Here is a 17,388-nt window from a genome sequence, read left to right on the forward strand (position 1 = left end):
AACACGTCAGGCAAAGTTCTCACACCCATTCCACCATGGCTGAGATTCCAGGAAGAGTTTCAAAACACACTAAACTCTTGAACTTGAAAATCTAAACATGGATGATGGGGACAAGAAAAGCATAAAACACTCCTTATAAATAATTATTTGGCTTGACTGCCTCAGACATGCCTCACCCCACCACTCACCGGGAAGAAAGACAAGGACACCCATTTTTCAAGGATTTCTTTTGTAAAGGAGCCTTATTTGGCAACTAGACCGAAAATCTTCCAAAATTCTGTACAAATGTATAATATACAAATATACACAAGGCTTTTGCCAAGAAAAGACATCACGACAAACAACAGAGGCGGCTTCGGTGTCACCCACCACCCTAGGGCATTTCAAACCCCTAGGAATATGAGGGGCTGATGGACCACAACATAGGCTACACATGTAAAACACACTACATTACATTATGTACACTGAAGTATAAAAACCCATTGTCCCCTGTGGGCTCTTCACAGGCCCTCTGGCGGGAAGGAAGGCCATTCACCAGATAATGCACATAAGGGGTACTCCTTTAAAGGTGGGAGGGAGAACCCTGCAGAACGAAGTGGTTCCCCCTAAAATCTATTAACAGCACAAAGCATGCCCTTCAAGACAGGTGGTCAAAGTGAAGTTCGGAGATGGACCACTGCTTGTGCTCTTGGAGCTCCTCCTCGCTCTCTCCGCCTCATTCCATCTCTGTGAACCGAGCAAACATGGCTTTCCGGACAGCATCTTTATATGAATCAGCACCTGACAAGCCATACGCACTGCCCTTGGCTCCGAGGCCAGCTCCTTTTAGGCGGACTTGAGCCTGGGGAAACAAAGCAGACTGTGAGCAGCTGGCAAGCATGCTAGGACTGCTCCCACCTCTCCCGAAACTCCCCAGTGGCAGACAGAAATGTCTACGCCTTTAAGAGCCCCAAAGCATTCCCCTGAAGCCTGGAGGGTCTGGTATTACAGATACAGGTTACAGAAGGACAGCTCAGGGCCAGCGTCATGGCGCAATAGGTTAAGACACCAGCACTCAACATGAACACAGGTTCCAATCCCAATCCAGCTCTCTGCTCATGTGCCTGAGCAAACAGTGGAAGACGGCGAAGCGGGCCCCTGCCACCCATGTGGGAGATGTGGATAAAGTTCCAGGCTTCTGACATGGGCCGGGTCCAGCCCCAGCTGTTGTGGCCATTTGAGGAGTGAATGAGTGGCTCAAAAATATCGAACTCTGCCTTTAAAATAAATTTTTTTTTAAAGGAGGACAGCTCAATGATAGAATTCACATGCAAAGATAGTCTGAACTAAGCTGTGCTGTCAGAGGACAGTGTGAGCAATCATGGTGGAGCTCCTGCCTAGGGGACAAAGGCCTCTGATGCAGAAGGTTATGGCTCAATCTGGGACCTGGCAAATTTATATACACACACACACACAACCAAAATCAAAATACAGTTCCTTAAAAAATCCAATCTAAGTGGCTCTGGGGTGTTGGTAAAGAAGAGCGTTCTCAGGGCCAGCACTATGGCCTAGTGGGTAAAGCCGCTGCCTGCAGTACCGGCATCCCATATGGGCGCCAGTTGAGTCCCAGCTGCTCCACTTTGATCCAGCTCTCTGCTCTGGCCTGGGAAAGCAGAAGATGGCCCAAGTCCTTGGGCCCCTGCACCCATGTGGGAGACCCAGAAGAAGCTCCGGGCTCCAGACTGGACCAGCTCTGGCCGTTGCTGCCATCTGGGGCAGCAATGAAGCAGATGGAAGACCTCTTTCTGCCTCTCTGTAACTCTTCCAAATAAGTAATGTTTAAAAGCACTCTCAGTGATAAGGTTTACTTGTAACTAAGGAGAAAGTGTCATGGTCTTCTTTTTTTTAAAAACAGTATTTTGGGGTCGGTGCTGTGGTGCAGTGGATGAACACCCTGGCCTCAAGTGCTGGTGCCCCATATGGGCGCTGGTTCGAGACCCGGCTGCTCCACTTCCGATCCAGCTCTCTGCTATGTCCTGGGAAAGCAGTGCAAGATGGCCCAAGTCTTTGGGCCCCTGCACCCACATGGGAGACCCAGAGGAAGCTCCTGGCTCCTGGCTTCAGATTGGTGCAGCTCTAGCCATTGAGGCCAATTGGGGAGTGAACCAGCAGATGGAGGACTCTGTGTAACCCTGACTTATGAATAAATAAATAAATCTTTAAAAAAACAAAGTGTTTTTTGTACAAAAACAGCAAAACAAATCTGATCAAAATAATCAACTGGGGTGCCACACCCACTTCTCCAAATGGACATGTTAAGGGAAGAGGAGGTAGAAGATGGGGCTGCTGCCACTTGGCAGTGATGCATCATCAGCTGGCCCAAGACACGGTCCCTCTGAGTTAAAGGAAAGCTGCTTCTGGGTCCCAGACCCTCTGCTGCTTTTACTTCATCCCATCTCTGCAGTAAGCCCATGTGCCTGGCATCTAGTGAAGCCTGACCCTACTGCTTACCTCAATGGGAGCTGTGATGCCTTGACACTTTCTTCCCAAACCTGAGCCTTCCCGCCAGCCCATGGCCTGCAGCATTTTGTTGCCAATGTTACTGTGGTCAATGCCATCTTTGGTGGGCTGCTCGTAATTCCTGCCAGTGGCAAACACACAGTTACTTAAAATAGCCAGAGCCCCAGCTAACGAACTGGAAAATGGTGCACATCACATACACAGTGCCAGCATCGAACTGTTTTTTGCGCTTGGGCTCTGGAGGTTCTGGAATGCCGTACTTCTCCCGTCTTTCTGCAGCTCGATCTCGGTATTTCATCTAGGCAGAAGGAAAAGACACTGCTAGAATTATTCACAAACTTTTAATATGTAACAATCTAATGTACCTGTATTTCAAGACTCATCACCTCAAGCGTTTTTTAATCTGAATCCTGGCTTTTTAGAATGGCCTGAAATACCAAATTCTCTCTTCCTTCACCACACTTAGTCATGTCTACAATGTCATGATGTTGAAGCACCATGGGTTAAGGCAGTTGTCTGCGTTGCCCATAACCCACACTGGCGTGCTAGTATGAGTCCTAGCTGCTTGGCTTCCTATCCAGCTTCCTACAGGCAGCAGAAAATGGCTCAAATGCCTGGGTCCCCGTCACGCACATGGAGTTCTGGGTTCCTGTGTTCTGCCTGGCCCAGCCCTGGCTACTCAGGGCACATGGGTAATGAGCCAACAGATGAAAAATCAATCTTAAGGTCAAGTGTGTAGAGGGGACTTATGTACAGAACCAGTGTACAGCTGCTTTCAATGCAGTTGAATTACCTACCACCTGTCAAACTCTTCAGCTCACTGGGGCAGTGGGTAGGTTATAGCCTGTGAAGGTCTTCTGAGGACAGCATTGTCTGAGCCCTTCTGGAGCCAGATGGGCCCACCTCCAGGGACAGACAGCATTGAACAGGCTTCTAGGGTCCCTTCAGCAGTCGCTGGGGGATCTGACACCATAAGCAGTGAGAGGAAAACAAGAACCTTATCTACAGATACCTCAGAACTGTATCAGGGTAAGAATTTTCTGACTCACTCATTTATTCCTAATCCACAGGCTCTACTTGCATGTTCAGAGATTAAAAAGAAACAAAAATTTTAAATACTGCTTGCCTGGTGCCAACCTGCCTCATCAACTGCTTTCCCACTACTGGTGTCACAGACTTCTATCTTTGCCCGAGTGAGTCCTACTTGCACATTCGGACTAAATCACCTGGGAAAATCTCATGCCTCTACCCCTGAGCCTAACTGGAAGTGTCCCATATAGTCTTACAGCCAGATAAAACAAGAGTGTTCTTCTAAGTAGCGTCCAGTGCACCTCACTAGTGAATACGTGGCATTCAGGACCTGTGAGCAGCCCTGAGGGTGTGCTTCCAACTTACACAACATGATGGGACACCGTGGGACTACAAATCACATAAAGTCCGAGTTCAGTCTACATGAGCTATGGTGGCTGAGTGACAAGTGTGTGACAAATCTTTTTACCCTGCCCCCGGATCCTGGTACCAAACGCTTTATTAAAAAAAAAAAAAAAAAAAAAAAAAAAAAAAATCTCAAGATACTCTTCATTGTTTCCGATTCACCTCTCTCTCTCTCAGCTCCAAGGCTTCCAGCTCCTGTTCACTCAGCCTGGATCGTCGGTAGATGTCCATGTTTTGCTATACAAAAGATATTTTACAGACACAGTAAAAATTCAGAAATGTTGTAACATTAGCAATCAAAGTACTCTTGGAGTCAAAACCCAATTTAATACACTATGGCATCTAAACCAGGGGCCCCGGTCTATGTGGAGCTACCATGTTCCTTTCCACTCTATTATAAGGCCCTCACATCATCTCACTGCCTCCCCTACTCATCTCAGATCAGAAAAGCATGGTCACCTTGTGTAAGTCTGAGAGCTGCTGATGCCTGACCAGGGCATCTCTGTTTGGGAACTGGCGCCGGCAGAGGAGGCAGGCCATCTTCTTCCAGTCAGCCAACTTCTCTTCTTCACTCTCAAGTCTTTCCACCAGCTCTTCCTCATTATCACTGTCACCACTGTACGCAGCAACCAGACCCCTCTGGGGACAAAAGGCAGGATGGGTTACTGGACACGTATAACAAGAAGATAATGACAGCCATGTACCTGGATAAAGCAGCATCTCATCTAAAATGTAGGTGTCCCCTGATTACCCGGTATCATGCTTCAGTAGTGAGTCACATTTTATCGACTGTACAGAGCAGTAAGGTCTTTCGAGTGCTGAGCCTGGCAACAGCCTTCTGGTATCAACTCTCTAAGGGTCCAAGAAATGGGTTCTTGGATGAATGTTTTCAAACCACTGACTATGTATAAAACCTCCAAATAGAACAGCAGATTAATGGCCCACACAGACCACTATCCATCAGTAAAACAAGTTTTTTTCTCATCTTAACTTTCTCTTTCCAGACCATTAAAAACTCTTTTACAGATGCGATGAAACTCAATTAACTGAGCTTAGGAATTCAGACTGTATTCACTGCTCCACCTCACCTGCTCTCACGCACGGAAAACCCAGCTCTGCATACGGATTCTAGGTGCAGAAACTGCTCCAGATACCCATGAACAGAGACCACATCCAGTTTCAAGTAGAAATCCCATTAGCCAAACTACAGCTGAGATTCAAAGTGAGACATAAACCAGAATTGGTCTTTAAGACACTGGTCCTATTTCCTTACTTTGAGGGGATTCTCCTCATCTCCGTTTCGCACCAATTCCGGGATGAGCTGCTGCCTTTCAGATAAGGCCCCCTGGGAAACAGAAACGAATCCATAAACCTTAAGTTTTCCGTAACTCCCATTATAAACATAGCCCTTCCCGTGACATTACCTTCTTCTCAAAGAGAGCAAAGCCAGCATCTGCAGCAGCAGATTCTCTCCTTTCTTCTTCCCTCAAGGCATTAACAGGCTGAAAGCTATTTTTAAAATTTTCCTTCTGCTTGTTTAAACTCTTAGCCCAGCGTTCCATGTCTTTGGCGATCTAATGTCAAGCAACAAACACCACCATAAAACATCATGTCCCTTTTGCCATGACAACTAGTCAAAGATCTTATCTCAACAGCTTACCCTGTATATACTTTTACTCCTACCTACAAATATTTCTGAGATGCTATTACATAAAATCAAGGTCAATGACAAATAATCCTTGAAGTCTTGAAGACTTACAGGAAATTTTTTTTCTAGGTTTTTAGGCAAACAGACTATGTATAATCAAAGTTGCAGAACTCTCTAGCTACAACTCAAAAATGAAGAATTAAGCTCTATACTCTAAACAGAGAACTATGGGTCTCTTGACTGGGTCAATTAACCTTACCTGCTGAGCTGTTTTGCTCTTAGGTTTCTCCTTTTTCTCTTTCCCCTCTTTGGCAGGAGGTAGACCAGTCTGCTGGTGGGAGCTAGATTCTGCAGCTGGCATATAGGTCTCCTTCTCTCCATCCCAGTAGAGGTACTGCTGGGTTAAGGAATTATAGTAGTACTAGAAGAAAAAAATGCAATGAATGCAGACTTTCTGCTACGTCAAGTGATTAAATAATTTGTCAATGAAGCAGATCCAAGTTTTTTGTTTAGAAAGGCCCCTTGGTACTTCTTAGTATAGGTGAGGATGATCAACCAGCTAAGAGGTGCAAAGCTTCTAGAGTAAAGTTTCTAGCGTCTAGTTTTCACTATTTAATCCTGGGCCTACCTAAGGGACACTGAAGATAGACACATCTCACTCCTTCTCACAGACAGCCCACTTACACAAACCAGGTCACACACCCTCTGTGACAACCAGATAATAGCTCATCTACACAGAGCCCTTTGGACTGCCTCCCACAACCAAACAGGATCATAAACATGAGCTTGGGGAAAGAGGTGCTGGTGAAGGAGCCTGAGCTCCACAGAACTGCACAGAGAGGACAGGCATCATCTGTCCTCTCTCCTCTTTTTAATTTAATTCCTCACTTATTCAACAGGGACCCTGGGGAGTCTGTCATTTTCTCCCAGGGAAGGTGGTACAGGTAACAGACATAGAAGCCATAATTTCTATGGCCACCTAAAAGAAGGCAGAGAAACTGCCAGACTTCACAAACGAGAGGAGAGCTGTACAGAGGTATGGCTTGCTCAAGCACGTCGCAAAGAAGCTCATTTCACTCTCTCTGAAACCACTAGCTATCAATGCCAAGTTCCTATTAAAAGTACTTATTTTACTCTTCTATATATTCAGCTCCTGATCATAAATACTTATTTACGGAGTGCTAAAAGATGCTTTCGCTCTCTAAAAAGTTAAGATAAACCACCAGAAATATTACTCCACAGAGCTGCTAAATTTTATCCTCAAGAACATACAGGGATGCTAAGTAAGAGACACCAGAAATAAAAAAATGTTACTATCCAATTCTACTTATATATGAAATGTCTAGAATAGGTGAATTCATAGAGATAGAAATATTAGTGGTGGCTAGAGGTAACAGGAAATGAGTAACTGCTTAAATGGGACTGGGTGTGACATTCTATTTCCTTAAATATTTATTTGAGAGGCAGAGTTACAGAGTTCTTTCATCTGCTGGTTCACTCCCCAAATAACCACAACGACTGGAGCTGAGCTGATCTGACGCCAAGAGCCAGGAGCTTCTTCCAGGCCTCCCATGCAGGTGCAGGGGCTCAAGCACTTGGGCCATCTTCTACTACTTTCTCAGGCCATAAGCAGAGAGCTGGATAGGAAGAAGCACGGCCGGGACAGGAACTGGCGCCCATATGTGATATCCACACTGCAGGGAGAGGTTCAACCTACTATGTCACAGCACTGGTCCTAGAATGTGACTATTCTAAGAACCAATAAAATAACTGCACACTCTAAATGGTTAAAACTAAATTTTGTATCAAAGAAGATAAAGAATACATGGGAAGAAAAATAATTTAAAACATCTATGTAATCTATGGTAACAGAAATCAAAATAGTGTTATTGAGAGGGGAGGATACTGATGGGCAAGGGGCATGAAAGACCTTTGCCAGGTTATATCTGAATAACAGCATTTATATGAACGTCCACACATGTAAACACTAGAAGAACTGCACACTGCAGTGTGATGTATCAGGGTCTTCAAAAAGTTCACGGAACACTTTAGGAAAAAATATGGATTTCAAACTAATTCATATTAACTTGTCATAACATACCAGATAGGATCTAATTTGAGGTTCTAAGAGGGAGAAGACACTAGTTTGAAAAGCACCCTGATGAGAGCAGCATGAATTCTGCTCAAATTACAGCAGCGATAACAAACATCAAATTTGTGGTGAAGCTCTGGTAGAAGAACAGGAAAATCAGATACTTGATGAAAAGCTCATGGGAACAAAATCCAAAATCAATCAGCAGTTTACAACTGGGTAACTCATTTTTAAAAGGACACAAAGTCATGCTGAAAATGAAGGCTGCAGTGGGAGACCATCCCTATCAATTAGCAAAGAAAAAAAACTAACCTTGTTTGTGCCTTACAGCAGAAACAACAGCTGACAGCAAAGGTATTTCAACTGGTCTACCTTACAAGATTCTGACTGAAAATCTCAAGTGGAGCAAACTCAAATTTTCCAGTCAGTGAGTGCCACAACTGATGCACCCAAATCAACTGCAGACAAGAGCAGATATTTCAACGGAAACTTTCATCAGTGGAATCAAGATTCTGGAGCATTTCTATGAAAAATTTGAACATAATACGAAACATGGCTTTACCAGTACAATCTTAAAGGCAAAGCAATCAAAGCATTAGATACCAAGAGGCAGAAATGGTCTAGTTACAGCAAAGTGGGTGGACTGGTTAAGACAAAGTTCATGAAACAGCTTTCTGGGATGCTCTCGGAATTTTGCTTGTTGACTTCATGAAGGGTCAAAGAATGAGAACACCTACTTATTAGGAAAGTATTCTCAGAAAGTCAGCCTAAGTGTTAGCAGAGAACACCCAGGAAATCCTATTCACTACAAGTCCCACAATGGACCACAATGCTGTGCATATTCCTCTCATTAACTAAAGGTAATTTTCTGAGTTCTGGTGAGAAATCACCAGGTATCAACCTTACAGTCTTCATTTTTTCCTTGGTATTAAAAAAAATTTAAATTATAGAGCACTAATTTTTCTTCAGTTAATAATGTAAAAGACATTGATTGACAGAGTCTAATTCCCAGGACCCTCATTTCTTTAGTGATCTACTAAATGGTGCTCACAAAAGTGCCTTGAGGGGCCAGTGCTGTGGCACAGAGGGTAAAGCCAATGCCTATGGTGCTGGCATCCCATAAGGGCACTGGTTCAAGTCCCAGCTGCTCTGCTTCTGGTCCAGCTCTCTGCTACAGCCTGGGAAAACAGTGGAGGATGGCCCAAGTCAATGGGCCCCTGCACTTGCAGGGGAGATCTGGAGAAGCTCCTGGCTTCAGATCAGTGCAGCTCTGGCCATCGGCAATCAACTGGGTAGTGAACTAGTGGATGGAAGACCTATCTGTCTGCCTCTCCTTCTCACTCTGCATAACTCTTTGAAATAAATCTAAAAAAAGTGCCTTGAGCTGCAGGTGTTGTGATGTGGTGGGTTAAGCCACTGCTTGGGATGCCTGCAGCCCATACTGGAGAACTGGTTCCAGTCCTGGCTATTCTGCTTCTAATCCAGCTTCCTGCTAATGTGCCTGGAAAGGCAGCAGATGACGGCCTAAGTAGTTGGGTTCCTGCCACCCCTATGGGGAGACCTGAATGGAGTTCCAGGCTCTGGCTTTGGCCTGGCCCAGCCCTGGATGTTGCAGGCACCTGAGAACTGCTTTTCCCAGTCCATTAACGGGGAGCTGGATTGGAAGCTCAGTGGGGCAGCTGGGACTTGAACTGGTGCCCAGATCGGATGTCAGGGTTGCAGGTGACAGCTTTACCTGCTATGCTGCAATGCTGGCCCCTCAAAGGAAATGCAAAAAAAAAAAAAAAAAAAAAAAAAGAAGAAGAAGAAGAAGAAGAAGAAGAAAAAGCCTAGGGGCTGGTATTGTGGCACAGCAGGTTAAGTTAGAGCCTGCAATGCTTGCATCCCTACAGGGAACGATTCAAGTCCCAGTTGCCCCACTTCCAATCTAGCTCCCTGCTAACACACCTGGGAAAGCAGCGGATGGCCCAAATACTTGGGCTCCTACAGTCCATGAGACCCAGATGGAGTTCCAGACTCCTGGCTTGGACCTGGCACACATGTGGGCCACATGGGGAGTGAACATGCAATTGCAAGGTATCTCTCTCCATCCCTGCACTCCAACTCTTTTTTTTTTTTTTTTTTTTTTTGACAGGCAGAGTGGACAGTGAGAGAGAGAGAGACAGAAAGGTCTTCCTTTTGCCGTTGGTTCACCCTCCAATGTCCGCCGCGGCCGGCGCGCTGCGGCTGGCACACGGCGCTGATCCGATGGCAGGAGCCAGGTGCTTCTCCTGGTCTCCCATGGGGTGCAGGGCCCAAGCACGTGGGCCATCCTCCACTGCACTCCTGGGCCACAGCAGAGAGCTGGCATGGAAGAGGGGCAACCGGGACAGAATCTGGCACCCTGACTGGGAATAGAACCCGGTGTGCCAGTGCCACAAGGTGGAGGATTAGTCTATTCAGCTGCGGTGCCGGCCTACTCTGTGCTTTTCAAATAAATCTTTCAGAAATAATGAAGTTTTAAAATTTCATTTTCTGGGGACCGGCGCTATAATGTGGTAGGCTAAGGCTCTGCCTACAGTGCCAGCATCTCCTAAGGGCTCTAGTTTGTGTCCCAGCTGCTCCACTTCTGAACCAGCTCTCTGCTGTGGCCTGGGAAAGCAGTGGAGGATGATGGAGTGCTTGTGCCCCTGCACCTGTTATGGGAGACTTGGAGGAGGTTCCTGGCTACAGGCTGGCTCAGCTCTGGCCATTGTGGTCAACTGGAGAATGAACTAGCATATGGAAGATGTTTCTGCCTCTCCCTCTGTAATTCTGCCTCTAAAATAAATAAATCTTAAAAAACAAAATTTCATTATCTATGAACTTTTAAGTCCTATCATACTTATGTACATTATAAAGACATTTTTTAATTATCAAATTTAAACTAGGAGCCAGTATGGTGGTACAGAGGGTAAACCAATGCTTGTGACACTACATCCCACGTGGGCAGTAGTTCGAATCTTGGCTGTTCCATTTACGATCCAGCTCCCTGCTGATGTGCCTGTGAAAGCAGAAGATAGCCCTAGTGCTTGGGCCCTGCATCCATGTGGAAGACTTGGATGAAGCTTCCACCTCCTGGCTTCAGCTGGGCCCAGACCTGGCTGCCATGGCCATTCGGGGAGTAAACCAGCAGACAGAAGCTATCTTTCTCTCTGTACCTCTGCCTTTCCCATAAATAAAATCTTAATGGGGCCGGTGCTGTGGCACAGCGGGTTAATGCCCTGGCCTGAAGTGCCAGCATCCCATATGGGCGCCAGTTTGAGACCTGGCTGTTCCACTTCCAATCCAGCTCTCTGCTAGGGCCTGGTAAAGCAGTGGAGGATGGCCCAAGTGCTTGGGCCCTTGCACCCGTGTGGGAGACCGGAAGGAGCTCCTGGCTTCAGATCGGCACAGCTCTGGCCACTGCAGCCAATTGAGGAGTGAACCATTAGATGGAAGACCTCTCTCTCTTTCTCTGCCTCTCCTCTCTATGTGTAACTCTGACTTTCAAATAAAAATAAATAGATCTTTAAAATTGAAAATGCCCGAGTGAAAATTTCACCTTGGTGGTTTTGGAGAATTTTAATCTGGGTCACATATTCCTTTGCTGGGAATATTTCATTTCACACCTCATAAACAGAGTAAGTGAAACTAAGGTATTTCTAATGAATCTGAAGATGAAACAGTGCATTTACTTGTGAGTTTGGGTCATAGTAGAGTCCTGTCGTAGGATCATAATAGTATCCTGAAGACTCATCATACTGGTAAGTGGACGTGTCAGGTACTGCTGCAAAACAAAATTGAGCATACAGTTATTCTAAGTAAGAAACCAGCTTTTTATTTCAGATTCTAAACCAATGAGGTGCAGCAGGCCTTAATGCTCTCCTTTCTGTCACATCCCCAAGTGTCCCTCTGAAACCCACGAAGGGAGAGGAACTTTTATTAAACAAAGGCAACAACTAGGTCCTTCCAACTGTCAACAGCCCCAGGAGGTTTGGCTTACCATATTTGGTACCAGGAACTACACCAGTGGGGGAAGCGGCTGGGGCCTGTGTACTTGTGCTAGTGCTAGGCTGTGCTTCCTCAGTCTGGAAAGAACAGCAGCTTCAATATAATTTCAACTGTAAAGCCTTTCAAGAGAGCTAAATCACTGTAATCATCCAGAAGGGCTCCCTTGACAAACACACTGCAGCAAGGATCTAAAACAATCCTCTTGCAAAACACATGCTGACAACTTTCTTTCTAAAGGTCAAGTTGAAGCATGCAGAAAGTATAAATACACTGGAAATATATTTAAAATATGCACATACATATAATAACATTATTTTATAAAGACAGAGAGAAAGAGGTTGGAATGTGTATTATTCAATCCTGGTTCACACAGCAGGACACAGTAATACTTGTACAGCAAAACAAAGTTTCCCAATTGCCACCAGTTCTGTATTTAGGAGGACAGGATTACCGGAGAGCCAGGTGGATTGGAGGTTTGATTATACAGCTGGGGACTCTGGGACACTACAGCCGCTGAAGTGGTGGTCACCGCTGTGCCTGATGATAAACACAGGAGATTAGAGAGACCAAGGCACAGAACTCCAAGCCAATTATTTTTCTGTAACATTTAAACTTATCTCCTGTCTTTGTATGTATTAGTTCTCAATAACACAATTCCCACTAAGTATCCTGGAACCATAACGTTTTCATTTGCTTATAGTACTATTAGGATGTGACCTAAGATGTTAAGGATTCTATACAATGGCTAAGAGAGGAAGAAATTTGTATCTGGGACTGGTGTTGCTACGGAACAATGTTAAGCTGCCACTTGGGATGCCGGTTTGCGTCCCGACAAGTTGCTTCTGATCTAGCTCCCTGCTAATTTACCTGGGAAGCACTTGAGTCCCTGCTACCCCCATGGGAGACCAGGATGGAATTTCTGGCTTCTGGCTTCAGCCTGGCCTGGCCTTGGTTGTTGCAGTCATTTGGGGAGTCAACTGGTAGATCAAGATCTCTCTTACTCTATTCTGTCTCACTGCCTCTCGGTGTGTCACTATGCCTTTCAGATAAATAATTGAATAAAACAATCTACCTGATTTGAGGATAAAAATATATTTAACCACAAGGTTTTATAATTCAAAAGCTAAAGGAAATCCTTCTTGTCATTACTCTTCAGGGTGGAAGCCTGAGCACTAGACTCTTTCTAGTCATCTGAACGTACGTGGGCACCCACGATATCTAACAATACAGACAAGGAAAATAAAAAGCTGAACCTTAAGACTTAAATTCATCACTCTGTGGATTCAAAGAGGTTACATTAGATTTTGGTGTATACAAACAACCCTATTGTTCCCTAGGATTTTGAGCACACAGTGACAACCCAGAATATGTCACCTACATTCTTGCAGGGAACTAGACTTGGAGCTTTGGGTCTAGTTAGGATATCTAGTCCTATATCCTTAACAAGGCCAATAAGGTTTACTACCTGCTGCAGATGATGCTTCAGATTCCAATCCTCCAGGTTGTTGCTGATAAAACTGCTGATAATCCTGTGAGTACTGAAGAAAATTCCACAATTAAAGCTGCTATTCTCAGACATACTCTGGAGACTGAGAATCGGATATTGTTTAAATTGACCTACCTGAGTGTACTGGGCATAACCATCTTGGCCTGGCTGCAGGTAATTGTAGTCAACACTGCCTCCTTCACCACTTTGAGACTATAAAATGTGAAAGGAAAAACAAAGACAAACTTAGTGAACACTAAAGGAAAGCTAGAAAACGGTCTAAAACTTTCCTAGGAGAGCTCTTACTACAAGTACCATATCACCTTGTGCAGGATCCTCCATCTTACCTGGGTAGATGACCACTGAGCAGCAGCAATGGCTGTACTGGCCACAGAGAAGGCGCTGACCCGGTTACCATCTGGGAGGACCAAGTCTCTGAAACCACAAAGATTCAATCATGTGATTTTATCTCAGTAAGCCAAGGCGTGCTCCTACACTGCCAGTGATACAGTGATTCACTCTAGTCTTTCTCAGGTGGTCTTCAAAGGCCAGCAAAGCCCCCTTTCTTTTCTTTTTAAAAAAGATTTATTTGAAAGTCAGAGTTACAGAGAGGGAGGGAGAGGCAGAAAAAAATCCTGTACCTGCTAGTTTACTCCCCAGATGGCTGCAATGGCCAAGACTGAGCCAGGCCAAAGTTAAGAGCCAAGAGCTTCACCCAGATCTCCCATATGAGTGGCACTTGAGCCATCCTCCCCTGCTTTTCCTAGGCATATTAGCAAGAAACTGGATTGGAAGTGGAGCAACTGGGATAGGAACTGACACCCATCTGGGATGCTGGAATTGCAGGCAACAGCTTTACCAGCTAGTCTATAAAGCCAGCCCAGCCAAAGTCACTTTTCATGGGAAGAGATATCTTTATGGACAAGTCCTTCATTAGACAAGTGTCCCTGTAGCCTCATTGCTCTACTTTTTAACTTGTCATCTACTAAGGCATCTGTTGGATGACAAATGATACTAGAAAAGGGAAATTTTACAGTGCTAGACTGAGGCACTATGAAGCTGACTAGCATGCTGTTCTGGAAAGAGAGGGTTACCTCTGGATGGGTTTGTACCATGGTGCTACAGTTTACACAGCACATGTTCTCAACCCATCTGCTATTCTTATAGACACCGTCTGGTCTGAAACCATTTCTGCCAACTGTTATCAGCTGGGTAGGACAGAGGAAATAAGCTCTGAGAAGACAGCTGTCTTGAAGCAGGAACTAGGAAGGATGGTATCTCAGGGTAGAAAGCAAATCCAGGGTGGCTGGCAGAGGAGCTGCCTTCACACGTCTGCAGCTGCACCCACTTGCAATCAGGCTCTTAAAGTCACTCACTTTCTGGCACTTTTGGCAAAATCAACCCCAATGGTTTTTCCGTCAATTTTCAAAGGAGGATGGAGACTCTGTAATATCTGAAGCAGTTGAGAAGCATCCTGAAGCAGAATATGAAAAGCAAAAAACAATTCTATGAAGTTATTCAAAGTCTCTCCTCATCATCTAATCCATCCAAAAGAAACAGCTTTCTATGAAAACAGAAACAAAAGAGCACTGACTCCTTATTGTGTTGTGGACATGAAACACTAAGAAACACCTACAGGATATGAAGATATCCGGTATTATTAAATGGAAAATTAATCTAAAACAAAGCTCAAAGGAATAAAGCATGCTCAATCTTCAGTTCTGGCAGTTCTCTCAGATATAACATTTTTACTACTTATCAACATAAAGAGTTCCACAATTTAGCAATGAAAAATCATCATTATATAGCCTCACACATTGAGCTCCAGGAGCCTCATAAAGGGTATCACAGTTGGATGAACCATATTTGCCTCTTTTTTTTTTGACAGGCAGACAGAGAGAGAGAGACAGAGAGAAAGGTCTTCCTTCTGTTGGTTCACCCCCCAGATGGCTGCTACGGCCGGTGTGCCGCACCGATCCAAAGCCAGAAGCCAGGTGCTTCCTCCTGGTCTCCCATGTGGGTGCAGAGCCCAAGCACGTGGGCCATCCTCCACTGCCTTCCCAGGCCACAGCAGAGAGCTGGACTGGAAGAGGAGCAACCAGGACAGAATCCAGCGCCCCAAACGGGACTAGAACCAGGGGTGCCGACGCCACAGGTGGGGATTAGCCAAGTGAGCCACAGCACCGGCCCATATTTGCCTCTTAAAGTCTCTTTTAATAGCAAAGATTCAATGAGAACCTCACCATTGCAGAAGATAGCTGCACAAATGCAAAGCCTCTGTTCTGCTGGGTCTGTTTGTCTTTTATGAGGCGAATGTTATTGACAGCTAAAGACGCATAGGGAGACAGCGCTGTCATGATGGAATCCACCACAGTGTGTGGGGCTATGTTCCGAAGAATGATCGCTAGGGGTGAAAGAAAAAAATGACATATTAAATGCATTCCCACCATCAATGCTTTTCAAGGCAGGTTCAAGTATCAACACATCCATTTGGGGAGGTTCCTAGAATATTTTTACCCGGACACAGAAAAGATTCTTAAAACTCATCTTTTATGGGACAACCTGAAGCTGCTGTTGCTGATTCAAAAGGGTGAGAACAAAAATTTCCAACTGAGGTTAACTTTTAATACACAGGCCAAAAGATCACATTTCAACTTACTATCACAGTAGTAATCCACAGACTGAACTGACTCTGTGGTTCCTGGGGGCACCTCCTGTTCAGAGTCTGGAAGAAGTGAAAGTCACCCAATGAAGGCAAGCCAAACAAACACCAATGTATTTTCAGTAAATTTGATGTACATCTATCAGTCTTTTTTTTTTTTTTTTTAAGGATTTGTGGCTATAGCAAAGCCTCAATAATTATGACACGGTTGATGTAGGATGAAATTTTGGGCCAGAACAGAACTGCCATGACCAGACTCACAGACAATAATCCAATTAGACAAGTTTTAATGCACATTCCAAATAGCTAAAACCACGCTTACCAAACTTGTCTGCTCCACATCGGAAGCATTTTAGTCTTTTCCTGAAATTGTTCAGCCAGCACTGGGGAAAAAAAAAAATCTGTAATTATTTTCCTGACTTGGTAATTATTTTATTATTATATTAGGCCAGGCTTTCCACTGATATGTGGATTAGAGCAATGGCAACATGGGTAAATACTACATATATATATATATATACACACACCCACACACACACCCACACACCCACACACATATATATCAGAAACTGACATATTTCTGAGACAAATGGGCAAAAGCTAAATATTCAGAATATTATATGAATTTTTAAAGATTCATTTGCTTATTTTAAAGAGTTACAAAGAAAATCTTCTATCTGCTGGTTCATTCCCCAAGTGGCAACAGCCACAGTGGTGGCAGGCCAAAGTTGGAGACAGGAGTTTCTTCCAGGTCTCCCATATGGGTGCAAGGGCCCAAGTATTTGGGCCATCTTCAGCTGCTTTCCCAAGCCATTAGCAAGGAGCTGAATTGGGAGTGGAACAGCCAGGATACAAACCAGTGCCCATATGGGATATGCATAGCTTTACCCACTACACCGTAATATCAGGTCCCAACTATGTGAATTTCAAAATTTTTGTGTTGTATTTTTAATTATTTTTATCCAGTTGGGAAAAGGTTTCAGCACAATCAAAAACTACAGAAATGGCAGGAATTTGGTCTAGGGATGAGATGCCCATATAAAATGAGTGCCTGAGTTTATTGGATACCTGTCTGCCAATGCAGACCCTGGGAAGCAGCAATGCAGGGGAACTAGCCTAAGTTTTGAGCTTTGGCCTGGCCCAGTCCCAGCCATTCTGAGTATTCAGAGAATGAATCAGAGAATGTTCTGTCTGAGTCTCTCAAATAAGAAGCAAAACAAACAAACAAAATCACAAATAAACAAACAAACCTAAAACAACCTATAGCCAGCCACTGGTGAAGTTCTTCCTTATACTGAGACAGCATTTATTGCACCACTCAATATAAACAAACCCAACATGAAGACTATTTGGTCACCTACTGGAAGGGGAAGCGTATAAAGAATTTAAGCACTCTCAAAAACAACAATGCCAACACCAAGTTCAAAATGGTGCACTTGAGAGAGGACCATAGCAGATTTTACTTTAGCAAGGTTCTTAAGAAATTTTATTAGAACAATTTAGGAGACTATGCCACAAATTTAGAGCTCTAGAATTCAATAAAGCAAAAACATATC

General features: G+C 44.5%; 1 protein-coding gene across 4 annotated transcripts in view; it reads right to left on the bottom strand.

Annotated features, from left to right (window-relative positions):
• Positions 1-212: 212 nt before the first annotated feature.
• Positions 213-17,388, bottom strand: part of RBM5 (RNA binding motif protein 5) — a 31,438-nt gene continuing 14,262 nt past the window's right edge. For all 4 annotated transcript variants that reach the window (XM_008260673.4, XM_008260674.4, XM_051852421.2 and 1 more), the window contains exons 8-25: positions 16,155-16,215; positions 15,830-15,895; positions 15,414-15,574; positions 14,547-14,644; positions 13,518-13,605; positions 13,306-13,383; positions 13,150-13,222; positions 12,136-12,221; positions 11,677-11,761; positions 11,369-11,460; positions 5,841-6,002; positions 5,358-5,507; positions 5,207-5,278; positions 4,393-4,572; positions 4,096-4,170; positions 2,700-2,797; positions 2,491-2,620; positions 213-841 (exon numbers count right to left, since the gene is read on the bottom strand). In XM_008260673.4, the coding sequence (XP_008258895.1) occupies positions 716-841; positions 2,491-2,620; positions 2,700-2,797; positions 4,096-4,170; positions 4,393-4,572; positions 5,207-5,278; positions 5,358-5,507; positions 5,841-6,002; positions 11,369-11,460; positions 11,677-11,761; positions 12,136-12,221; positions 13,150-13,222; positions 13,306-13,383; positions 13,518-13,605; positions 14,547-14,644; positions 15,414-15,574; positions 15,830-15,895; positions 16,155-16,215 (1,881 nt within the window). In that variant the 3' untranslated portion in view covers positions 213-715. The remainder of the gene's footprint in view (positions 842-2,490; positions 2,621-2,699; positions 2,798-4,095; positions 4,171-4,392; positions 4,573-5,206; positions 5,279-5,357; positions 5,508-5,840; positions 6,003-11,368; positions 11,461-11,676; positions 11,762-12,135; positions 12,222-13,149; positions 13,223-13,305; positions 13,384-13,517; positions 13,606-14,546; positions 14,645-15,413; positions 15,575-15,829; positions 15,896-16,154; positions 16,216-17,388) is intronic.

Source organism: Oryctolagus cuniculus, chromosome 10, assembly GCF_964237555.1.
Source record: "Oryctolagus cuniculus chromosome 10, mOryCun1.1, whole genome shotgun sequence".
Classification (NCBI taxonomy): Eukaryota; Metazoa; Chordata; class Mammalia; order Lagomorpha; family Leporidae; genus Oryctolagus; species Oryctolagus cuniculus.